This window comes from Oncorhynchus mykiss, chromosome 32 (assembly GCF_013265735.2).
Source record: "Oncorhynchus mykiss isolate Arlee chromosome 32, USDA_OmykA_1.1, whole genome shotgun sequence".
NCBI lineage: Eukaryota > Metazoa > Chordata > Actinopteri > Salmoniformes > Salmonidae > Oncorhynchus > Oncorhynchus mykiss.
Window position 1 is genome coordinate 22925885 of NC_050572.1, and position 24013 is coordinate 22949897.

Genomic DNA, 24013 nt, shown 5'->3' on the forward strand with positions numbered 1-24013 from the left:
GGTTTAGTTATAATACTGGGTAATACTACTGAAATGCTAGTGGGTTTACTAGGAAATACTACTGGGTTTACTGATAATACTGGGAAATAGTACTAAGGAAAATGGCAGATCAATGTCAAAGGAATGTGTTGAATACATTCAGATACTAGAAAGTGTATTATTTCAAATTATTTGAGATGTACTTGATTTTGCCATTTAAATCTGTGGTTTTCAAACTTTTTCAGCAGGGACCCCATTTTTGGCACCAGAAATTCATCCCACCCCAAATCTAATGACACATCTTTAAAACCGGTACATGTTTATTTTCACATCAACAAATAACCTTCAATTCATTACATTCTCATTTCTCCTATCAACATTAAGACAGCCAATACATACATTTACTCAATCAAATGTCAAATTATTTCTCAATAAAGTTTGTATATTGTCCCATTAAAATAATCTGTATTGGTTCCCGATTTTTATATATATATTTAATTTGTGAATCCCACTGCAATTCTCGCGGGCCCGACTTTGAATAACGCTGCATTAAATGGACAAAATCAAGCTTCTAGCCACAACCCTGGACAGTAGGAAATGTATTTCTAAACCATGTATTTTCTATGTGCAGGCTGAGAGCGGGGACGACAGATACGGTGTTAGAGCAGCAGGCTAGCAAAGCCAGGAAGCTTTGGGGATACACACTGGGATTGGGGGACTTTGCTCATTACCTCGACCTACCTGTGACGGACATGCTCACAGAGTTACACAGCCTCTTCAACCAGGTAGATATCTAACACACAGTGTATAACTCACATGGGGTCCTACACACACTGATTTTATTCAGTCAGTCAATCAAATTAGGATAAATAAATAACCATTAGTGTTCTTTTCTTGCTCTGTCCCGTTCTCTCTCTCTTTCTCTCTTTCTCTCTCTCTCTTTCTTTCTCTCTTTCTCTCTCTTTTTCTCTTTTTTTCTTTCTCTCTTTCTCTCTCTCTTTCTTACTCTCTCTCTTACTCCCTCTCTCTCTCTTACTCCCTCTCTCTCTCTTACTCCCTCTCTCTCTCTTACTCCCTCTCTCTCTCTTACTCCCTCTCTCTCTCTTACTCTCTCTCTCTCTCTCTCTTACTCTCTCTCTCTTACTCACTCTCTGAAGCATGGAGATGGTCAGATTGACATCAGGGAGTATGTGATAGCCCTGTCTGTGGCATGTCAACCCTCTAAAGCCATGGACACCCTCAGGCTGGCCTTTGGGGTGAGTGACAGGCAATGAAGCTTTATAACAGTTCCTATGAAGCACTATAAGAACCCAATGTCTGCTCTTGTAAGGCATTTATAATATAAATACCTAGAAAAGATATAAACCGTCTGCTATATAAAACGTTATAACTGTCCTATGTCCTGACCCTGGTCAGATGTACGAGGCGAAGGAGGACAGGGCGATCGTGGAAAAGGATCTGGCATCCATTTTGAGAACGGCGTTGGGAGTAGCAGAGGTCGACGTCACAGAGTTGTTCTCAGCAATCGACACACTTGACGCGGGGAAGATCACACACGGTGATATCACACACTAACGCCCTTTCTTGCACTAACGTTCTCACTCGTCTTTTCTTACTAGCATTGACTTTGCTGATAGTTGATTTATTGAGGAAAACGTTTTACTTGCTGTGAAATGTAGTTGTTTCACCTCGCTACTTTAAGTTGAATGCACTAACTGTAAATCACTCTGGTTAAGAGCGTCCAACTAACGGGATCATGGCCAACACTAATTACAATCTCTCTTTCACTCTGTCCTTCTCTCTCTCTATATCCATCTGTAGATGACTTCTGTCGGTTCGTGGAGCAGCACCCAGACTTTGCTCAGGAGTACCTCCTCTCCTCCAGGACAACCCCCTCTACCCCCCACACAGCCCCCCTGGTCAACGGCTTCAGTGTGGCCCATTACGACATGGAGGAGCAGACCTGCAGCCTCCCTGGACAAAAGAGGAAAGAAGACTGACTCAAATGGATCTATCTTCTGCCTATCACAGAGAGAGGAGGGGAATGGAGGGAGGAGGGAAAAGATGGCGGGATAGAAGGACGATCGGGAGGTCCTGGGCCTCTATCAAACAAATCTATCTTCTACAGTTACTGTATCTTCTGTGTTACTGTGGCCCGCATGTTCTACCAGAGAGGAGGAGGGAGGGAGGGAGTGAGGGATAGGATATATTGAGATAAGAAGGGGTGGATAGACAGAGGGAGAGAGAAGTAAGAAACTATTAGGTGGATAGAGATTGAGACTGTGAAAGGGAGAGATGGAGGGAAGGAAGGGTTAGGTATGTTGAAGTAGAGTAGAGGGAGAGATTTGGTTAGTGAGAGAATATGATGGAGGGTGGAGACAATCTGTTCCTCCGGACACCATCTCACACCAATACTCCCATCTCTGGTTTTGTCTGCTACTGTTTTCAAGGACTTTGTATGCTTTCTGATTTCCAACATGAGTTTAAGGACCTGGACACCTGAGTTCATCAAACACTTTGGCTATTTATTTTCAAAAGGGTTTTACTTTTCTCTTATGTACAGTATAGGTATTTATTTGTCTTTCCTTTTTATCATAATGACAATGAAATGCACACTCTGGTAAGATGATTCATATTTTTTTTCAAGATTAGTTTTATCAGGTGATTAAGCACCAAACTGAGCTGAGCTTAATCACTGCCGTTAATCATAACGAGACTGACTGAGATCAATTGGATCGAGCTGAAACTAAGCATCTCACTGCCTTGTAGACCATAGCAACTCAAGACAAACTGTTAAAATGGGTGAATATGGGACCAAACTTAGACTTATTATTTTTAAACCACGTTCACATTGAGCTCCTTGTTGCCTTTTTAAATGGTTTTAAACGTGTTAATGGTTTTAATGTTGCTTGAGTGAAACATCCCACAGCTTAAGTGTATTTATTTTCATAGGCATAAACATTGGTGTCTCAAACATGAACATTTGTTGTTTTCCCTTTTCTTATTGGATGAACAGAGAAAAAGAGTTGGGTTCCATCTCAAATGACACCCTATTCCCTAAAGAGTGCATATTTAGCTCTGGTCAAAAGTAGTGCACTATATGGGGAATAGGATTCTATTGGGGGGTACATTCAGATCCTTACCTCCCTTTTTTTTAATTGCCTTTCTCATATCACTCTGGAATGAAGTTGACCTTACACAAATATATAGGATCAGCCCACCCTGCTGAAATCCTAACATTAACCATTATGCAGGGGGCCATCATAAAACTGATCTGTGATCAGTTCTGACTTTATGATAAACCATCAATCTGTTCTGGCTTTTTGTACTGGTTGGTTTTGTTTTGGGAATTCTCTGCAGTTTGACTTTAAATCGCCACCTTTTGTATGTTGTACATTTGTGGTATCTACATCTTTGAATGTTTGAATATATTCATTTTGTAAGAAAGTGAATTGTAAATTATGAATACCTATGCAGTGCTCTTCCCTGCCTTTTATGTTGAATTAAATCATGACATTTCTACAGCTGCGGCGTTATTCTTTATTGCCACTAGTGGGAGCTGTGGAAACATACATATTCAGTTTATTAGATGGTGACTATTCTATGCCTTCGGCAAGGATGATTGGAAAAATTACAAATTATATATATATATATATCTTCGTAGTTAATGGTAACTTTCACTCCCCGCCAACCACCCTACATCTGGACTAATTTCAGAACACAGAAAAGGTGAAAGCAATGTCTGGAATTTCTCAACTGTCCAGTTATTTCCAATCGAGTGCATATGGCCTCTTGTGTTCCCTCTCCTCTCACACCCTCTTTGCACAAGCTGAACATTGTGTCATGAAGGTAAAGTTAACACTGTGCCCATTAACACACACCAACCATCCTGGCTTCAGCTAAAAATAGGCAGGATTAAGCTCAAGCTGAGATGAGAAAGAGGTGAAGGAGTGAGGGATGAATAGAGGGAACACTGTGCTCCAAATCTAATTCCCAAGGGCCAGAGGAAGGAAGTAAGGGTCTTGGAGAGATAGAAAGAACATTAGGAGGGAGAGCATACAGTAGAGTACGCAAGTACATTAGACACACTGATGTTAAACTGCATCAGTAAACTGATAATTGGTCAATTTTGTTTAACTGTACCCAGTTATTACTCTCTCTCACACTCAGATTCACACTAAAACAAACAGGCATTTAAAATGGACGCTTGCATGTTGTGCGTCATATGGGTCCTTGCCCGAATAGGTGGTGTCGCACTTTTTTTTAGCAACTATTGAACGGAATATGAACTTTAAATATTTTAAGAATAGACAAAGTGCCCAATTGCTCATGTAATACCATTGCAATTTCCACGACAGTGTATTCCGTTGGATGCAGAGAAAGTAACGGAATTGCCTTGCTTTGACATTGAACGAAGACAAAGAAGTTCCTCTGGGAGGTTAGCTGGCTTTCTGATCATTTCGTTTGGATTAGCTGGCTAGCAAGCTAACAACAACCCTGATTCAAGTGAAATTACCCAAAACAGGTACAGTACTATTAACGATCTGGGTACCAATCGACTTTGTAGCGGGGGGGGGTTCAAATCAAATTGTATCGGTCACATACACATATTTAGCAGATGTTATTGCGGGTGTAGCGAAATGCTTTTTGAACGTTTTCCGTAATGAATACACCCCATTTGTCTTCATGGGTGAAACATTTCTGGGAGAAAACACATTTGCCGACTATTTCTCTGTGCTCTAGCAGAGAAACCATGGAGGAGTCAGCAAGCACCATAGAGGTCACTGTGAAGACCCTGGACTCACAGAGCAGGAGCTACACTGTCCGTAGGGAGGTAGGCTGTGACTTCCTGTTGTTATTGTTGTCTGCTTTTGTCTTAATCTGAAATCCAACTGAACATATCAGTTTAGATTCCAGGCTACTCCTATGTGGCCTATATATTGTACACTTATGAGTGGGAAATATATTTATTCAGCTCTGTACTAGCAATGCACTGAGCCTCCAACCTCTCCCTCAGTTGACAGTGAAGGAGTTCAAAGAACACATAGCTGCATCAGTGGAGATCCCAGTGGACAAGCAGAGACTAATCTACCAGGGCAGAGTGCTGCAGGATGAGAGGACACTGAATGAATACAGTGAGTAAAAAAGCCAGCAACTATTCTATTCTATTCAAAGGACACAGTAAGTAATATACTACATACATACTCTCTGATCTTTTGTAAAACAGCAAAACAGTTAACATTGCTAGACATCTTGTGTTATTGAGAATGTACATGAGAGCACCTTGCTCCAGTAACCCCCGAACTTCTCCTTCGCTGTCCTCCTCTCTCTTTCTCTGTCCTCCACTCTGCTTCTTTGTCCTCCACTCTGCTTCACTCTGCTTCTCTGTCCTCCACTCTGCTTCTCTGTCCTGTCATCCTCTGCTCTTATTCTCTGTCCTCTCTCCTTCTCTGTCCTCCACTCTCATTCTCTCTCCTCTACTCTCATTCTCTCCTCCTATGGCCTCCTCTCAGATGTGGCTGGTAAGGTGATCCACCTGGTGGAGCGTGCTCCTCCTCAGACCTCCCAGTCTGGCGGTGGGGGAGGAGGAGTGTCCTCAGGTGGAACAGAGGGAGGTGCCACCACCACCACCTCCTCCCAAGGAGGCCCCCAGGACCGCAACGGGAACAGCTACGTCATGCTGGGAACCTTTAACCTGCCCGTCAACATCATGGACCCTCAGCAGATACAGGTGAGTCAAGGTTGTGTGTTGGTGTGCAGCTGTGTCATAGTCTTTATTCAGAAAAAATATTGAGCACCTAAAAAATGTATTGAATCAAACCGTTTTAATCGGTACCAAATGTGTCTGTAGGATTTGTTGAACATCGAGTGTATTAACAATGAAGTAATACAAGTGTAATAACTGTGGTTTCCTTGGAAGATGCAAGTGCAGCAGATGATGGCAGGAGTGGGAGAAGCAGGAAGGAATACCAGAGTCAGCACCAGCACTCGAGTAAGTCTTCCTTATTACTGTCATATACATTGCCTTCAGAAAGTATTCAGACCCCTTGAATCTTTCCACATTTTGTTACATTACAGCCTTATTCTAAAATAGATTATATAAATAAAAATCATCAGCAATCTACGCGCAATACCCCATAACGATGAAGCAAAAACAGGTTTTTAGAAACGTTCGCAAATTTATTAAACATAAAACAGATACCTTATTTACGTAAGTATTCAGAGACTCGAAATTGAACTCTGGTTCATCCTGTTTTCATTGATCATCCTTGAGATGTTTCTACATGTTGATTGCGGTCCACCTCTGGTAAATTCAATTGATTGGACATGATTTGGAAAGGCACACACCTGTCTATATAAGGTCCCACAGTTGACAGTACATGTCAGAGCATAAACCAAGCCTTGAGATCAAAGGAATTGTCCGTAGAGCTCCGAGACACGATTCAAGGCACAGATCAGGGGAAGGGTACCAAAAAATGTCCGCAGCATTGAAGATTTCCAAGAACACAGTGGCCTCCATCACTCTGGAAGAAGTTTGGAACCACCAAGACCCTTACTAGAGCTGGCCGCCCGGCCAAACTGAGCAATCGGGTGGGAAGGGCCTTGGTCAGGGAGGTGACCAAGAACCCAATGGTCTCTCTGACAGAGTTCCAGAGTTCCTCTGTGGAGATGGGAGAACCTTCCAGAAGGACAACCATCTCTGCAGTACTCCACCAATTAGGCCTTTGTGGTAGAGTGGCCAAATGGAAGCCACTCCTCAGTGAAAGGCACTTGACAGCCCGCTTGGAGTTTGCCAAAGGGCACCTAAAGGACTCTCAGACCATGAGAAACCAGATTCTCTGGCCTGATGAAACCAAGATTGAACTCTTTGACCTAAATGGCAAGCATCATGTCTGGAGGAAACCTGGCACCATCCCTACGGTGAAGCATAGTGGTGGCAGCATCATGAGGGGATGATTTTCAGCGGTAGGGACTGGGAGACTAGTCAGGATCGAGGGAAAGATGAACGGAGAAAAGTACAGAGAGATCCTTGATGAAAACCTGCTCCAGAGCGCTCAGGACCTCAGACTGGGGCGAAGGTTCACCTTCCAACAGGACAACGACCCTAAGCACACAGCCAAGACAACACAGGAGTGGCTTTGGGACAAGTCTCTGAATGTCCTTGAGTGGCCCAGCCAGAGCCCGGACTTGAACCCGATCGAAAATCTCTGGAGAGACCTGAAAATAGCTGTGCAGTGACACTTCCCATCCAACCTGACAGAGCTTGAGAGGATCTGCAGAGAGGCATGAGAGAAACTCCCCAAATACAGGTGTGCCAAGCTTGTTGTGTCATACCCAAGAAGACTCGAGGCTGTAAGAGCTGCCAAAGGTGCTTCAACGAAGTAGAGAGTAAATGGTCTGAAAAAGTATGTAAATGTTATGTTTCATTTCTCATTTGTAATACATTTGCAAAAAAAAGACCAGGTCATCTGATGCAGCACTCCATCACTCTCCTTCTTGGTCAAATAGCCCTTACACAGCCTGGAGGTTTGTTGGGTCATTGTCCTGTTGAAAAACAAATGATTGTCCCACTAAGTGTAAACCAGATGGGATGGTGTATCACTGCAGAATGCTATGGTAGACATGCTGATTAAGTGTGCCTGGAATGCTAAATAAATCACTGACAAAGCACCCCAAAACCATCACACCTCCATGGTTCACAGTGGGAACCACACATGCGGCGATCATCCGTTCATCTACTCTGTGTCTTACAAAGACACGGCGTTTGGAACCAAAAACCTAAAATTTGGACTAATTAGATAAAATTTTGAGCCTGTGATCGAATCCACAAATGCTGATGCTTCAGATACTCAACTAGTGTAAAGAAGGCCAGTTTTATTGCTTCTTTAATCAGAACAACAGTGTTCAGCTGTGTTAACATAATTGCAAAAGGGTTTTCTAATGATCCATTAGCCTTTTAAAATGATAAACTTGATTTAGCTAACACAATGTGCCATTGGAACACAGGAGTGATGGTTGCTGATAATGGGCCTCTGTACTGCTATGTAGATATTCCATAAAAAATCTGCCGTTTCCAGCTACAATAGTCATTTACAACATTAACAATGTCAACACAGTATTTCTGATCAATTTGATGTTATTTAAATGGACAAAATAATGTGATTATCTTTCAAAATCAAGGAATATGTGTACACATAGATATGTGTCTATTACATTACTATTAGGGTATGTTTATGATCTGTCTTGTTTGTAGAGCAATGGTTCAGTGGATGTGCATATCAACGTTGACCAATCAGTGCAGAGCGAGCCCAGGATGAGGCTGCAATTGGCTGAGAACTTGCTAAGGGATACCCAGTCTCTGATCCACAGACTGGAGGTACAGTAACAACTTGCATACTATGCTATGTTATGCTATTATTCTATATTATACAGAAATCTATTTTTAGTGCCTAATTTACCTTTTAGACAACATGTTTGTGTTTGCAGGGTCAGCCCAGTGGTGTTCCATCTCAAGCCGAGCCGGAGACATCTCAGTCCACCTCCTCCTCTTCCTCCTCCTCATCCTCTTCTGCTACAGCTGCCACTGCAGGAGCATCCCAGCCTATGGACACCTCCCCTCCTGCTCCTGCTCCACCACCTCCCCCTCCCACCTCCTCCAGCCAGACAGAGGGACCACCCCACCCCGGGCCCAAGTAAGTGCTCGGGAGGGCACAGCGTAGTGTTTCAAATAGAATCAAAATGCATTCTCCTGTTTCATGCCTACTGAACACATACCTCTCTCTCCCTCTCTCTCTCTCTTTCTCTCTCTCTCTGCTTCATCCACTCCCTCCCCAGCCACCCCAGCCCAGCAGCGCTAGTGGAGGTGTTGTCAGAGGTGAGGAGGGTGGAGGAGAGGCTTCGTCCCTTCATAGAGAGAACTCACTCCATCCTTGGGGCTGCCACTTCAGCAGACTACAACAACAACGTAAACACTACAACTCCATTATATTCAGTTGCACAGCAACTACCTCTTCAACCCATGCAACACATTATCACACTGTTTTTACTTCAAACTTAAACTCCTGTTACATATTCGTCCTTTAACTTCAATGGTGTCCATGAGAAGAAAAGTTACAACATAAACTGTGCCGCAGAGTTGAGTTAGTCTTCTTGAATAGGTCAGTCACAGTGCTGCTTGCATGAGTGAAATGGAGCCCCAAACAGACTTGAATAAACCACATGTGAATCAGTCACCACTTTGTTCATCTGTCTTCACAGACCCAGGAAAGAGAAGAGGACCAGCACGTTCTCAACCTGGTCGGGGAGTCTCTACGTCTCCTTGGCAACACCCTGGTTGCCCTTAGTGACCTACGTTGTAACCTGGCCACTCCTCCCCCCCGTCACCTCCACGTGGTTCGGCCCATGTCCCACTACGGCTCCCCCGTCCTGCTGCAGGGTGGTATGCCACACCACACCCCCATACCGGTAGGTCACTGTGTGGAGAGAGTCCTCCACATACACTCTCAGTAATTTTAGCACCAGGTTCTAAAACTAAACCTCACTGGTTGGTGGATTCAAATTCAAAATCACCAGCCATTCATACTTTTTACCAGCATTTAGCTGTAGGTCTTTTCAAATTTAACTTTGTACATGCACATTTCCATTTTCTTGGGACGTTACTAACTTGACTTGTGTCTTCAGATAAACCTTGGAAACCTGGGGAACCTCGGAAATTTGGGAACCACAGTCACCATGACGTCCAATGGGAGGCATGCAGCCGAAGGCTGGGCCCAAACATCTCAGGCTCCTGGCCAGTCAGAGGGCCAGGCCCCGCTTCCACAGCCCAATGCAGCCAATCAGCAGCCAATTCAGGGCCAGGGGGCTCCGCATGTCATCAGAATCACCCACCAGACCATGGAGCCTGTGGTAATGATGCAGATGAACCTGGATGGTGAGGGAGGGGACACGTTTGTTATTTTCTCTCTCTCTTGCTCTTGGCTCATCTTGGAGTTGTCATGCCCTAACTGTGTCTTTCATGCGTACCAAATAATCAGTACATTAGATAATCATTCCAAACCGAGAGAGACCATAGTCATTGTTGATTTCCTGTAGGAAACTTATAGGTGTGTCTGAGGAGAGCTGTAATGTAGCAAAAGCTTGCATACCCAGTATACATATTCAGAGTTGTCAGTTAATGTCTCTCGGTCTCTCTCTTAGAATCTGGCAGCGGCCCTCAGGTCCAAGGACAACCGATCCCTATGGGTACTGGACAGCCTGGTGAGTGCTTTTGACTCCTACATCACACTATGTTCATTATGGTATATACACCAGACCCCTATACCACAGTCTCTGAACCACTAGTCCCTGGGATGTTGCTGACCGTTATATCAACTATTTATCTCTGTACTCTCTCAATCTGAAGGTGCTACTCCAGTCCAAATCGCAGGCCTTCCTCCAGAGTTCATGCAGGCCATCGTCCACCAGATCTCTCAGCAGGCTGCTGCCATGGCAACCGCTGCTGCCACGGGTCACCCCGGGCAACCAGGAGTAGGCATCCCCGGGACCACCCCCAGCTCTGACACCTCTGCCCCCCCTCACCCTCACGGGCCTCTGCCCCCTGGAGCCAGGGTGGTGATCACGCACCCCTCCTTCTCCCCCCACATCCCCCAGCCTGTGGGCACCAGGGGCACCACCATCAACCTCAGGGCTTCAGTGCCCCCTGCTGGCGGGCAACAGAACCTTCAGGTGAGGAGAGGGGCAGAGATGGAGAAGTCTGTGAGGAATGACTTTGGTCTCTTATGTCCTTGTGCTGTTGTACTTTGACAGGGGTGGCCAATCCTCCTGGAGAGCTACTGGTTTTGCAGACTTTTGTTTCCGGCCCTGCTCTAACACACCTGATTCAACTAATCAACTGATCTCTTCGTCCATTTCTTCTCTTCTTCCAGGGCACACCTCTGGCTTCCTCTCCCCTAACTCAGATGATCAGTGGTCTGGTTGGACAGCTACTGATGCCTGGACAACAGATGCCTGGACAACAGATGTTTGGACAGATGCCTGGACAGCAAGGTGAGTGATTGATTGGTTGATTATTATAATGGGTGAATGATGGGTTTTATTTTGTAGTGTTCAAAGAAAATGGACAATGAATCAGAAGTCTTCTTTTTCCCAGTTCCTCCAGGTGATCAGACATCCACCAGCTCCTCCTCAGCCTCCCACTCCTTCTCTTTCTCCACCTCCTCCTCTTCATCCTCTTCTGCCTCCTCCTCCTTCTCCTCCTCCAATCCCGTCCCTCCCCACCCCTCCTGTGGGGCGAACACATCTGGCCAGACCACCACCCACACCACCAACACCACTTCCATGGGCCAGCCACCGGAAGGGGTCGCCGAGGCCAACCTAGCCCAACTCCTGGGCTCCCTACTGGGTGGAGCTAGTGGGCCAGGAGCCCCTGGTTCTGGAGCTAACCCACACATCACTGTGACCGTACCTGGAGTCCCAGGGTTCTTCCAGGGAATGTCAGACTTCATCCAGGTCAGAGAGGAAATTATTGAACCGTATTGGTAACTCTTATAATCAATGTGACTGAAAAGTAACTCTTATAATTATGTAATTACTCTGTTATCACGCTGTAATAGAAATTGAAGTAGTCCTAATTAGTAGTAGTCGTAATTAAATTAGTCCTAATTAGTAGTAGTCGTAATTAAATTAGTCCTAATTAGTAGATGTCAAAGCTGCCGCAATTAGGCCGAAGCCGCCGCAATTAGGTCAAAGCCGCCGCAATTAGGCCGAAGTCGAAGCCGCCGCAATTAGGCCGAAGTTGTCTGAATTTGTCGAAGTTGTCAGAGGTCGTCGGAAGTCGTCAAAATTTATAGAAGTCTGAATTAGTCGGAAGTTGCCTGAATTTGTCGAAGTTGTCGGAAGTAGTTTCAAGTTGTCGAAGTTGTCTGAATTTGTAGAAGTTGTCTGAATTTGTCACAGTCATCGAAATGTATAGAAGTCTGAATTAGTCGGAAGTTGTTGTAATTAGTAGAAGTTTGTTGTAATTAGTCAAAGCTGTCGTCATTAGTCGAAGTTGTGGTCATTAGTCGAAGTTGAAGTAGTCACAATTAGTAGAAGTAAACTCTAGACAACTAGATGACTGTGCAACAAAGTGTCACCCAGTAGTTACCCAATAGTTCCTCTCCCATTTCTAGGCTAACCAACCCATCTTCTCCCGACCCTCACCCGTACCCCTACCTGGCCAGGAGCCTCCCCCTGGCCAAGGCACCCCTAACCCCCCTCACCAGGCGGCCCCTGGGGGTGGAGGGGACCCATCCCTGAGCCCAGAGTTATTTACAGGTATTGTCCAAGGGGTCCTCTCCACCATGATGGGGTCTCTGGGGGCTCCGCAGGGGAACGGGGAGAGCATCGCTCAGTTCATCCAGAGACTGTCTCAGACCACCAACCTCTTCACACCTGGATCTGGAGACGCTGTCGGTGAGTCACTGACGAAAGTAAAAACCTTCTAACACTTAACTGTTGTATTTGTCTTTCTTGCACTCATACACACTTTTCTTACTAGCACCAAAAAGATAGTGCCTATTTAGATGGATTTACTTGTAATAATGGGGAAATGTGGTTGCCTTACAATATGAGCATTCAACTTAAATAGGTAAGTGTTTCTGGTTCAAATCGGCTGCCAAATGACTAGAATATACAGTTGAGGTCCGGAGTTTACATACACTTAGGTTGGAGTCATTAAAACTTGTTTTTCAACCACACGTTCTGTCTGTCTCCTAGAGATGAACATACTTTGGTGCGAAAAGTGCAAATCAATCCCAGAACAACAGCAAAGGACCTTGTGAAGATGCTGGAGGAAACAGGTGCAAAAGTATCTATATCCACAGTAAAACGAGTCCTATATAGACATAACCTGAAAGGCCGCTCAGCAAGGAAGAAGCCACTGCTCCAAAACCGGCATAAAAAAGCCAGACTACGGTTTGCAACTGCACATGGGGACAAAGATCGTACTTTTTGGAGAAATGTCCTCTGGTCTGATGAAGCAAAAATAGAACTGTTTAACCATAATGACTGTCGTTATGTTTGGAGGAAAAAGGGGGAGGCTTGCTAGCCGAAGAACCCCATCCCAACCGTGAAGCACGGGGGGGGCAGCATCATGTTGTGGGGGTGCTTTGCTGCAGGAGGGACTGGTGCACTTCACAAAATAAATGGCATCATGAGGAAGGAAAATTTGTAGATATATTGAAGCAACATCTCAAGACAGCAGTCATGAAGTTAAAGCTTGGTCGCAAATTGGTCTTTCAAATGGACAATGACCCCAAGCATACTTCCAAAGTTGTGGCAAAATGGCTTAAGGACAACAAAGTCAAGGTATTGGAGTGCCATCACAAAGCCCTGACCTCAATCCTATAGAAGATTTGTGGGCAGAATTGAAAAAGTGTGTGTGAACAAGGAGGCCTACAAACCTGACTCAGTTACACCAGCTATGTCAGGAGGAATGGGCCAAAATTCACCCAACTTATTGTGGGCAGCTTGTGGAAGGCTACCTGAAATGTTTGACCTATGTTAAACCATTTAAAAGCAATGCTACCAAATACTAATTGAGTGTATGTAAACTTCTTACTCACTGGGAATGTGATGAAAGAAATAAAAGCGGTGATCCTAACTGACCTAAAACAGGGATTTTTTACTAGGATTAAATGTCAGGAATTGTGAAAAACTGAGTTTAAGTGTGTTTGGCTAAGGTGTATGTAAACGTCCGACTGTAAATGTAAAAAAATATATATTTTGTATAAATCTACACCTGTGATAGCATTCTTGGAAAAGTGAAAGAAGACCGAAGTGTCTTAGTTTTTGCTGAACATATTCTTTGACCTCATCTCTCTGCAGGGTTCTTTGGGGACCTGTTGTCCCTGGTGTGTCACAGTTTCTCCATGGTGGACATGGTGTTGTTACTCCATGGTAACGCCCAGCCAATCAGCCGGATCCAGCCCCAGCTCACTGAATTCTTCAACCAGCACTACCTTCAGGGTCGAGAGCCTACTGACGCCAATATCAACGTGAGTATCTTTGCTCTACTGCCAGCTGCTGTTTTAATGAGAATCATGACATGAAATTGGCACAGTATCCTCTCCATTTGCAGTGAACTTTATTAAGGCCAATGTTTGTGGCATCTCACCTCAAAAGATTAGAAACTGAAAGCACTATGTTTTGTCTTTTCAGGCAGCATCTGTGGACCTCATCAATGATCTGGAGGAGTACATAGCAGAGAGCTTTGTAAGTCTCCCACTCTCTGACTATTAAATTGTCACAAAATGTTTAGAATATTGTAATATTGTACAGTACCCTGTCTCTCTCTCAGGCCACAGTGACCGTGAGAGAGGGTGTGGACATCATTCAAACCAACATCACTTTCCTTAGACAGCAGTTCACCCGCGTGGCCACACACATCCTACGCTGCACAGGTAAAACACTCAAACCCCTTGTAAAGCTTTTATATACTGGGTCCTACACATTGTGACCAAACTGGTTTACCGGACTACTGTCAACCCTAGTCTAGTACCTACGAGCAGCATGACTGTAAATCTGTTGCTGGTGTTGTGTGTCTCTACCTCTCTGCAGACCAAACGTTTGGTCACCGCCTGCTGCTGCTCTGCACCCAGGGTCTGTTTGAGTGTCTGGCTCTCAACCTTTACTGTCTCCGAGGGGAACAGAGAGCACTCACCCAAGTCATCAACCACCGCATCGTTAGTACACTCCTCCACTACTCTATCCACTCTACTATTTGATAGACTTGAGTGTTTCCCAACCCGGTCCTCAGGACCCATAGCCGGTCAACAACATTTTCCCATTTCAGTACAAGCTAGTTGCTAAACTAGTCAATGAACGAATCAGTTGAATCCCATTGTATCTGGTAGGTTGTGGGTTGAGTCCTGGTATATCTGCTTGGTGTGTATGATGTAAAGATCTATACATGTTTTCTCTCTCCTCTCTATGTCCACAGAGGAGGATGTCAGCAGAGGTCAACCCCAGCCTGGTCAACTGGCTGACCAGTATGATGACCATGAGACTCCACGTCATCCTGGAGCACAACCCAGTCACTGAGAACCACATCCAGCACTATGTCATCCACACACAGAGAGCAGAGCCTGGGGCACAGGCTGGACAGCAGACAGACACACAGAGTGTGGAGGTGAGTGATTGTGTGTGTGTGTGTGTGTGTTTGTGGTCAGTCTTTCCAGGTGTTGTTATCTGAGGGTTATAAGGACACTGCATGCTTGGGCTCGCCTAGAAAAACATCTGGTAATACCAGGAAATCAGCAAGGAACACGAAGTTCAGACAGCTTTGAGGACATGGTTATCTTTGTCTTCAGACAGTACAGCTAACCTTAGTTAACCTACTCTCCTCTCTCTACCTATCTAGATGGATGAAGGTCTGTCCCCAGCCCCGGCCACCACTGCAGAGGAGGCCATGGCTTCATCAGGGAACAGACAGGAGGTCGGAGCATATCCCGAGGTGACCGCCCCCTCGCAGAGAGCATCATCAGGGGAGACCAGAGGAGCTGTTGCCATGGCAGCAGGAGGAAGGGAGGAGTCTGGAGGAGACGTGGAGCCCTGGGCAGCTGCAGTGCCCCCTGTAAGGACATAGGACCTATGCTTTATTGTTTAGGGGTTAAGTGCCTTGCTCAAGGACACAATGGCTTCTAGGATACCTAGAATTCCCCAGTCAGACATGGGATTTGATCTTGTGACTATTCGGTTACAGGCCCACCTGTTTAACCACTGAGCTGTGTGTTTGGGTTCATCAGGAGTGGGTTCCTATCATCAGACATGACATGCTGTCTCAGAGGAAGATGAAGGCTCAGCCCCCTCTGTCTGATGCATACCTCCACGGGATGCCTGCCAAGAGGAGGAAGGTGAGCTGTCCATCTGCTTAGAAACCTAATGTGCCATTGTAAATTATAATTAATAATTTGTCATGAGGACGCTATGCCCATTAAGTAATACCGGGCCAAGGAATATTCTCAACAGAAAGTCTGTAGTCTGTATACCTGGTTATTCTAACAGTGTTTCTATAGGAATTGAGAGACAAACATTTTGATACGGAAGAGGGGAATTAGCGTTTATCGTTGGACAATTTTGTGTAATACCTCCCAATTTCAAAACATATTATTCTCCTGTTTCGTGCCTACTGAACACAGCTCTGGTTAGTGTTGACCTGTTGTTATCCCCCTCTCGCAGACCCACCAGGGTGAAGGCCCTCACCTGTCCCTGTCTGAGGCAGTGAGCCGGGCGGCCCGTGCGGCAGGAGTCAGACCTGTCACTACCCCAGATAGCCTCCAGGGAGAGCTAGAGGAGCCAGAGCTTCAGGAGGCCTACCAAGAACAGGTAAATCCAATCACATGTACAGTGCATTCGGAAAGTATTCAGACCCCTTGACTTTTTCCACATTTTCTTACGTTACCTTATTTTAAAATGTATTACATTTGTTTTTTTTCTTCATCAATCTACACACAATACCCCATAATGGCAAAGCAAAATCTGAAGTATTCAGACCCTTTACTCAGTACTTTGTTGAAGCACCTTTGACAGTGATTACAGCCTTGAGTATTCTTGGGTATGAAGCTACAAGCTTGGCACACCTGTCGTCTTGGCTGTGTGCTTAGGGTCGTTGTCCTGTTGGAAGTTGAACCTTCGCTCCAGTCTGTTGTCCTGAGCGCTCTGGAGCAGGTTTTCATCAAGGATCTCTCTGTACTTTTCTCTGTTCATCTTTGCCTCGATCCTGACAAGTCTCCCAGTCACTGCTGCTAAAAAACATGCTGCCACCACCATGCTTCACCGTAGGGATTAGAGGTCGACCGATTAATTGGAATGGCCGATTAATTAGGGCCGATTTCAAGTTTTCATAACAATCGGAAATCAGTATTTTTTTTTTACACCTTTATTTAACTAGGCAAGTCAGTTAAGAACACATTCTTATTTTAAATGACGGACTAGGAACGGTGGGTTAACTGCCTTGTTCAGGGGCAGAACGACAGATTTTTACCTTACGAGGAGCCTGCCTGTTACGCAAATGCAGTAAAAAGTCAAAGTAAGTTGCTAGCTAGCATTAAACTTATCTTTATAAAAAACAATCAATCAATCAATCATAATCACTAGTTATAACTACACATGGTTGATGATATTACTAGTTTATCTAGCATGTCCTGCGTTGCATATAATCGATGCGGTGCACATTCGCGAAAAAGGACTGTCGTTGCTCCAACGTGTACCTAACCATAAACATCAATGTCTTTCTTAAAATCAATACACAGGAGTATATATTTTTAAACCTGCATATTTAGCTAAAAATAAATCCAGGTTAGCAGGCAATATTAACCAGTTGAAATTGTGTCACTTCTCTTGCATTCATTGCACGCAGAGTCAGGGTATATGCAACCGTTTGGGCCGCCTGGCTCATTGCGATCTAATTTGCCAGAATTTTACGTAATTATGACATTACATTGAAGGTTGTACAATGTAACAGCAATATCTAGACTTAGGGATGCCACCTGTTAGATAAAATACAGAACGGTTCCGTATTTCACTGAAAGAATAAACGTGTTATTTTCATGCTCTGCATGAATAACGCTGCGTCGAGGGTGGCTGTTGTCGATGTTTTCCTGGTTCGAGCCCAGGTAGGAGCGAGGAGAGGGACGGAAGCTATACTGTTACACTGACAATACTAAAGTGCCTATAAGAACAACCAATAGTTAACGGTATATGAAATACAAACCGTATAGAGAGAAATAGTCCTATAATTCCTATAATAACTACAACCTAAAACTTCTTACCTGGGAATATTGAAGTCTCATGTTAAAAGGAACCACCAGCTTTCATATGTTCTGCCATGTTCTGAGCAAGGAACTTAAACGTTAGCTTTCTTACATAGCACATATTGCACTTTTACTTTCTTCTCCAACACTTTGTTTTTGCATTATTTAAACCAAATTGAACATGTTTCATTATTTATTTGAGGCTAAATTGATTTTTTAATTATTGTTATTATTAAGTTAAAATAAGTGTTCATTCAGTATTGTTGTACTTGTCATTATTAGCCGGTAGCGGCTTTTTTTTGGTCCTCCAATAATCGGTATCGGCGTTAAAAAAATCGTAATCGGTCGACCTCTGGTAGGGATGGTGCCAGGTTTCATCCAGACATGACGCTTGGCATTCAGACCAAAGAGTTCAATCAGACCAGAAAACCCTGTTTCTCATGGTCTGAGAGTCCTTTAGGTACCTTTTGGCAAACTCCAAGTGGGCTGTCATGTGCCTTTTACTGAGGAGTGGATTCTGTCTGGCCACTCTACCATAAAGGCCTGATTGGTGGAGTGCTGCAGAGATGGTTGTCCTTCTGGCAGGTTCCATCTCCACAGAGGAACTCTGGAGCTCTGTCAGCGACGATCGGGTTCTTGGTCACCTCCCTGACCAAGGCCCTTTTCACCCGATTGCTCAGTTTGGCCGGGTCTTGGTGATTCCAAACATCTTCCATTTAAGAATGATGGAAGCCACTGTTCTTGGGAACCTTCAATGCTGCAGACATTTTTTGGTACCCTTCCCCAGATTTGTGCCTCGACACAGTCCTGTCTCGGAGTTCTACAGATAATTCCTTTGACCTCGTGGCTTGGTATTTTTATTTAATTTTATTTTATTTCACCTTTATTTAACCAGGTAGGCTAGTTGAGAACAAGTTCTCATTTGCAACTGCGACCTGGCCAAGATAAAGCATAGCAGTGTGAACAGACAACACAGAGTTACACATGGAGTAAACAATTAACAAGTCAATAACACAGTAGAAAAAATAGAAAAAAAGAGAGAGTCTATATACATTGTGTGCAAAAGGCATGAGGAGGTAGGCAAATAATTACAATTTTGCAGATTAACACTGGAGTGATAAATGATCAGATGGTCATGTACAGGTAGAGATACTGGTGTGCAAAAGAGCAGAAAAGTAAATAAATATAAACAGTATGGGGATGAGGTAGGTAGATTGGGTGGGCTATTTACAGATGGACTATGTACAGCTGCAGCGATCGGTTAGCTGCTCAGATAGCAGATGTTTGAAGTTGGTGAGGGAGATAAAAGTCTCCAACTTCAGCGATTTTTGCAATTCGTTCCAGTCACAGGCAGCAGAGAACTGGAACGAAAGGCGGCCAAATGAGGTGTTGGCTTTAGGGATGATCAGTGAGATACACCTGCTGGAGCGCGTGCTACGGGTGGGTGTTGCCATCGTGACCAGTGAACTGAGATAAGGTGGAGCTTTACCTAGCATGGACTTGTAGATGACCTGGAGCCAGTGGGTCTGGCGACGAATATGTAGCGAGGGCCAGCCGACTAGAGCATACAGGTCGCAGTGGTGGGTGGTATAAGGTGCTTTAGTAACAAAACGGATGGCACTGTGATAAACTGCATCCAGTTTGCTGAGTAGAGTATTGGAGGCTATTTTGGAGATGACATCGCCGAAGTCGAGGATCGTAGGATAGTCAGTTTTACGAGGGTACTTTGTCTGCAAAGTAGTTGGTGAACCAGGCAAGGCAGTCATTAGAAAAACCGAGGCTACTGAGTCTGCCGGTAAGAATATGGTGGCCAGGTCGATGAAGCCTTGGCCAGGTCGATGAAGACGGCTGCACAGTACTGTCTTTTATCGATGGTGGTTATGATATCGTTTAGAACCTTGGGCGTGGCTGAGGTGCACCCGTGACCGGCTCGGAAACCAGATTGCACAGCGGAGAAGGTACGGTGGGATTCGAGATGGTCAGTGACCTGTTTGTTGACTTGGCTTTCAAAGACCTTAGATAGGCAGGGCAGGATGGATATAGGTCTGTAACAGTTTGGGTCCAGGGTGTCTTCCCCTTTGAAGAGGGGGATGACTGTGGCAGTTTTCCAATCCTTGGGGATCTCAGACGATATGAAAGAGAGGTTGAACAGGCTGGTAATAGGGGTTGCGACAATGGCGGCGGATAGTTTCAGAAATAGAGGGTCCAGATTGTCAAGCCCGGCTGATTTGTACGGGTCCAGGTTTTTGCAGCTCTTTCAGAACATCTGCTATCTGGATTTGGGTGAAGGAGAAGCTGCGGAGGCTTGGGCGAGTAGCTGCGGGGGGGGCGGAGCTGTTGGGCGAGGTTGGAGTAGCCAGGAGGAAGGCATGACCAGCCGTTGAGAAATGCTTGTTGAAGTTTTCGATAATCATGGATTTATCGGTGGTGACCGTGTTACCTAGCCTCAGTGCAGTGGGCAGCTGGGAGGAGGTGCTCTTGTTCTCCATGGACTTTACAGTGTCCCAGAACTTTTTGGAGTTAGAGCTACAGGATGCAAATTTCGGCCTGAAGAAGCTGGCCTTGACTTTCCTGACTGACTGTGTGTATTGGTTCCTGACTTCCCTGAACAGTTGCATATCGCGGGGACTATTCGATGCTATTGCAGTCCGCCACAGGATGTTTTTGTGCTGGTCGAGGGCAGTCAGGTCTGGAGTTAACCAAGGGCTATATCTGTATTTGCTCTGACATTCACTGTCAACTGTGGGACCATTATATAGACAGGTGTGTGCCATTCCAAATCATGTCCAATTAATTGAATTTACCATAGGTGGACTCCAATCAAGTTGTAGAAACATCTCAATGTCGAGTCTCATAGCAAAGGGTCTGAATACTTATGTAAATAATGTATTTCTGTTTTAAAGTGTTAATACATTTGTAAAAATGTATAAAAACCTGTTTTTGCTTTGTCATTATGGGATATTGTGTGTAGATTGATGAAAATATTTTATTTAATCAATTTTAGAGTAAGGCTGTAAAGTAACAAAATGTGGAAAAGTCAAGGGGTCTGAATACTTCCCGAATACACTGTACATTAGTAATAACCTCCAAGTATAGGCGGAACCACAGAAGCATTTCAAAAGTATATGAACCGGGCCTAAACCTAAAAAATATTTGGCTCACTTTCACTCTGAAACAGCAGGGTGAGCGAGATTTTAAAGCGTGGCAACGTGAGACTGACCAACCCTAACCTTGACTCCTATGTTTCTCAGGTGAGGAGTGACATCAAGGAGAGAGTGAGAGATGACCCAGAATTCAGCTCCCAGCGTTTCCCCAACACACACCGGGCATTTTCTCTAGACGACTCCTAAATATTATTGGTCCTCAGGCCTGTCAACCATTCCATCTAGTCAATCACAGTTTTCTCCCTGGATGACTCAAAATCTGATTGGTCGCCACACCTGTCAATAACCCTATCTAGCCAATCACTCACAACCATGATGTATCCAGCATCATGCATCTCAACATCACATCCCAAAACATGTCTGCTCTATTCGTGAAATTTCTATCTTCAACATTCTATAACACGCCCCAGATTCGATTCTGCAACATTCCCTGTGGGTCTGTCATGTCCAGTGAAGAACAAAGAGAAAAGAAAACACAAGAGTCTTGACTTGCTTAAATCCTGCTTTCTCATTGAAATGACACGTATTTAAAACCGAGAAGAGCTTTACAACCGGTCTGTCATCTATCAATGGAAAATGTCAGTCTCTCTGTGGTATCTCCCCTAAAGCACCGCTTTCTCATTCCAACAAACTTGTTTCTAACCGGTTGTGGTCATCTGTATGTCTGGTTGTCCTTAAGGTTTTGCTGTAACTTGTAAATTAGCACAAATTGTACATTGTATTAAGAACGTGATGTAATAATATTCTAGTGATAATGCAACAGCTATTCCTTGTTAAGTAACGAAAACCTTCCGTAGGCTTTTTGGGGGTGGGGGGGGGGGGCGTTTAGTTTGGTATCCTGACTAGAGATGAAAGAAGCACAGATTCTACATGTTGACTGGCCTGGTTAAACCAGACTGAACCGTGCGAACAAGTGAAACAGTGGTGAGCGCAACATTGTCTGGTATAATCGTGCTACATCTTTACGTATTTACTTTCAGGATAGAGAGGATGGTAGAGGTTTAGGTGTTAGGGGTGATTGTCATGTCATCAGTGACATTTTGAGTTGAGCTATTTTAAAGTGACTGTGAATACGAGGCTCAATGGTGTTTTAGCCATAATTATGTTAAGTTGTAATAATAACTGCCATAATCAAGACCATGATAAAGACAAGTCTCGTTTTATGCCATTGTATTTCTTTCTAGGCGACCACGGCTGTCATTTCTAGAACCTGACTGTTGTAAAAAGTTGAATGCTATGTAACCTGTGAACATTGCTTTAAAATAAATTGTCGATGTCGAAAAGCTAACTTTGTGAAATAAGGGATTTTTTAATATATTTTTTTCAACAATTGATTGACTGACTGACTGAGCCCTCGGCTCTTGCAGAAATGTAAATATGATTGAAGTTGTCAGATAAGTGTCTGGTGCGGTCCTTTTGAGGTGTTACGGTGCTAATGTTGGGTAGGATGATAGGACTCAAGTCAAGAATATCAGCAGATACACATTTCTAATCACTAGTTTTATTCACACATACATAGCCAGGTTATTGCAACAACAACAAACACACGTCACTAGAAGAGAATGATTCATTGTCATTTTTTCCATTACGATTTTTGTACTGATTGAATTTTACTGATACTAAAGAGTTCGGTAACACGTTACTTGAAGGGGATAAAACCTTAATGAAAGAGATCGTAACAACTTTACAAGTGTTCCAGTATCATTCATAACAACCTTCATAACTTATTTATTCAACGTCATTCATGAGGTGTTATGAATGCCTTACGTATGCCCCTTCAAAGTAAAGTGTTATTGAGTATTAACGGTCATGCTAGATTTAACACATGGCATGCTTTGTCACCTAGTTTAAGAAAGCATTGTAGTCTCAAACACACACATCATGTTGAGTGAAACACATTTTATCAATGATGCAGAGGAAGCTTGAGTCGCATTCTGATGACAGGTACTCAATATTCTACACATACTGCTTTTTTTGCAACTTATAATAACCATTAAATTAAAAGTCAACTGTCATTCCAATCAAGAGTATTGTTTACCGTTCAGAAAATAACAGAGAAGTCTCAGTCCCGAACAGGCAAATGCACGTTTTCAGAAACATGACTCCAGAGTGCTATATACACTATATATACAAAGGTATGTGGACACCCCTTCAAATTAGTGGATTTGGCTATTTCAGCCAAATTACAAACCTGACAGGTGTATAAAATCGAGCACACAGCCATGCAATCTCCATAGACAAATATTGGCAGTAGAATGGCCTTAGTAAAGAGCTGTGACTTTCAATGTGGCACTGTCATATGATGCCACCTTTCCAACAAGTCAGTTCAGCAAATTTCTGCCCTGCTAGAGCTTCCCAGTCCACTGTAAGTGCTGTTATTGTGAAGTGGAAATGTCTAGGAGCAACAACGGCTCAGCCACGAAGTGGTAGGCCACACAAGCTCACAGAATTGGACCGCCAAGTGCAGAAGCATATTAAAATAATCTGTCCTTGGTTGCAACACTTACTACCGAGTTCCAAACTGCCTCTGGAAGCATATAATGACATTCTAGACAAATATGTCCTTCCAATTGAGGAAGGCTCTTTCCTGTTTAATCATGACAATGCTCCCATGCACAAAGTAAGGTCCATACAGAAATGGTTTGTTGAGATCAGTGTGGAAGAACTTGACTGGACTGCAGAGCCTTGACCCCCTATCCTACACCTTTGGGATGAATTGGAACGCTGCCTGCAAGCCAGGCCTAATCGCCCATCCTCACTAATGCTCGTAGCTGTGTGGAAGCAAGTCCACACAGCGATGTTCCAACATCTAGTGGAAAGCCTTTCCAGAAGAGTGGAGACTGTTATATTAATATTATTAATGCCCATGATTTTGGAATTAGAGGGTCATTGAGCAGGTGCCCACATACGTTGTCATGTAGTGTATGTCATGCAACTGTGTTGCAATGTCAGGGACATGAGCTGAGGTCAGGTCAAACATTAACTGCAAGCCAGCCAGTCTGCAGCTGTCTCCTCTCCCTGACAGCCAGTTAGCCATCCAACATGGAAGGACATTAGCAGTTTCCAACTAAGGTACAA

At 44.2% G+C, this 24013-nt stretch overlaps 2 protein-coding genes across 5 annotated transcripts in view; both read left to right on the plus strand.

Annotated features, from left to right (window-relative positions):
• LOC110488115 (lysophosphatidylcholine acyltransferase 1) overlaps window positions 1–3503 on the plus strand; it is a 34365-nt gene extending 30862 nt beyond the window's left edge. For both annotated transcript variants that reach the window (XM_021560141.2, XM_021560140.2), the window contains exons 12-15: window positions 611–764; window positions 1137–1235; window positions 1396–1537; window positions 1801–3503. In XM_021560141.2, the coding sequence (XP_021415816.1) occupies window positions 611–764; window positions 1137–1235; window positions 1396–1537; window positions 1801–1979 (574 nt within the window). In that variant the 3' untranslated portion in view covers window positions 1980–3503. The remainder of the gene's footprint in view (window positions 1–610; window positions 765–1136; window positions 1236–1395; window positions 1538–1800) is intronic.
• Window positions 3504–4006: 503 nt separating this feature from the next.
• Window positions 4007–22223, plus strand: LOC110488113 (large proline-rich protein BAG6). Of its 3 annotated transcripts, none has more exons than XM_021560136.2 (24): window positions 4007–4504; window positions 4723–4813; window positions 4997–5114; window positions 5493–5710; window positions 5900–5971; window positions 8234–8356; window positions 8467–8672; window positions 8815–8944; window positions 9238–9444; window positions 9661–9910; window positions 10177–10236; window positions 10382–10704; window positions 10905–11025; window positions 11129–11487; window positions 12150–12432; window positions 13846–14015; window positions 14179–14232; window positions 14318–14420; window positions 14578–14702; window positions 14960–15148; window positions 15380–15592; window positions 15765–15872; window positions 16198–16344; window positions 21023–22223. In XM_021560136.2, the coding sequence occupies exons 2-24, from the start codon at window positions 4733–4735 to the stop codon at window positions 21119–21121; spliced, it is 3759 nt and encodes a 1252-aa protein (XP_021415811.2). In that variant the 5' UTR covers window positions 4007–4504; window positions 4723–4732; the 3' UTR covers window positions 21122–22223. The 3 variants fall into 3 exon arrangements, with proteins under 3 accessions (XP_021415811.2, XP_021415813.2, XP_021415810.2); XM_021560138.2 differs by having other exon boundaries at window positions 4726–4813; window positions 12201–12432; XM_021560135.2 differs by having other exon boundaries at window positions 4008–4504; window positions 4726–4813.
• The last annotated feature ends 1790 nt before the right edge of the window (window positions 22224–24013 follow it).

Excerpts from the sequence above, each read along its gene's own strand:
- LOC110488113 (XM_021560136.2), top strand. The coding sequence starts at position 4,733 with ATGGAGGAGTCAGCAAGCACCATAGAGGTCACTGTGAAGACCCTGGAC. Across the intron at positions 10,237-10,381 it reads TATGGGTACTGGACAGCCTG|GTGCTACTCCAGTCCAAATC; the intron begins GTGAGTGCTTTT and ends CTCAATCTGAAG. Across the intron at positions 14,016-14,178 it reads CTACTGACGCCAATATCAAC|GCAGCATCTGTGGACCTCAT; the intron begins GTGAGTATCTTT and ends TTGTCTTTTCAG.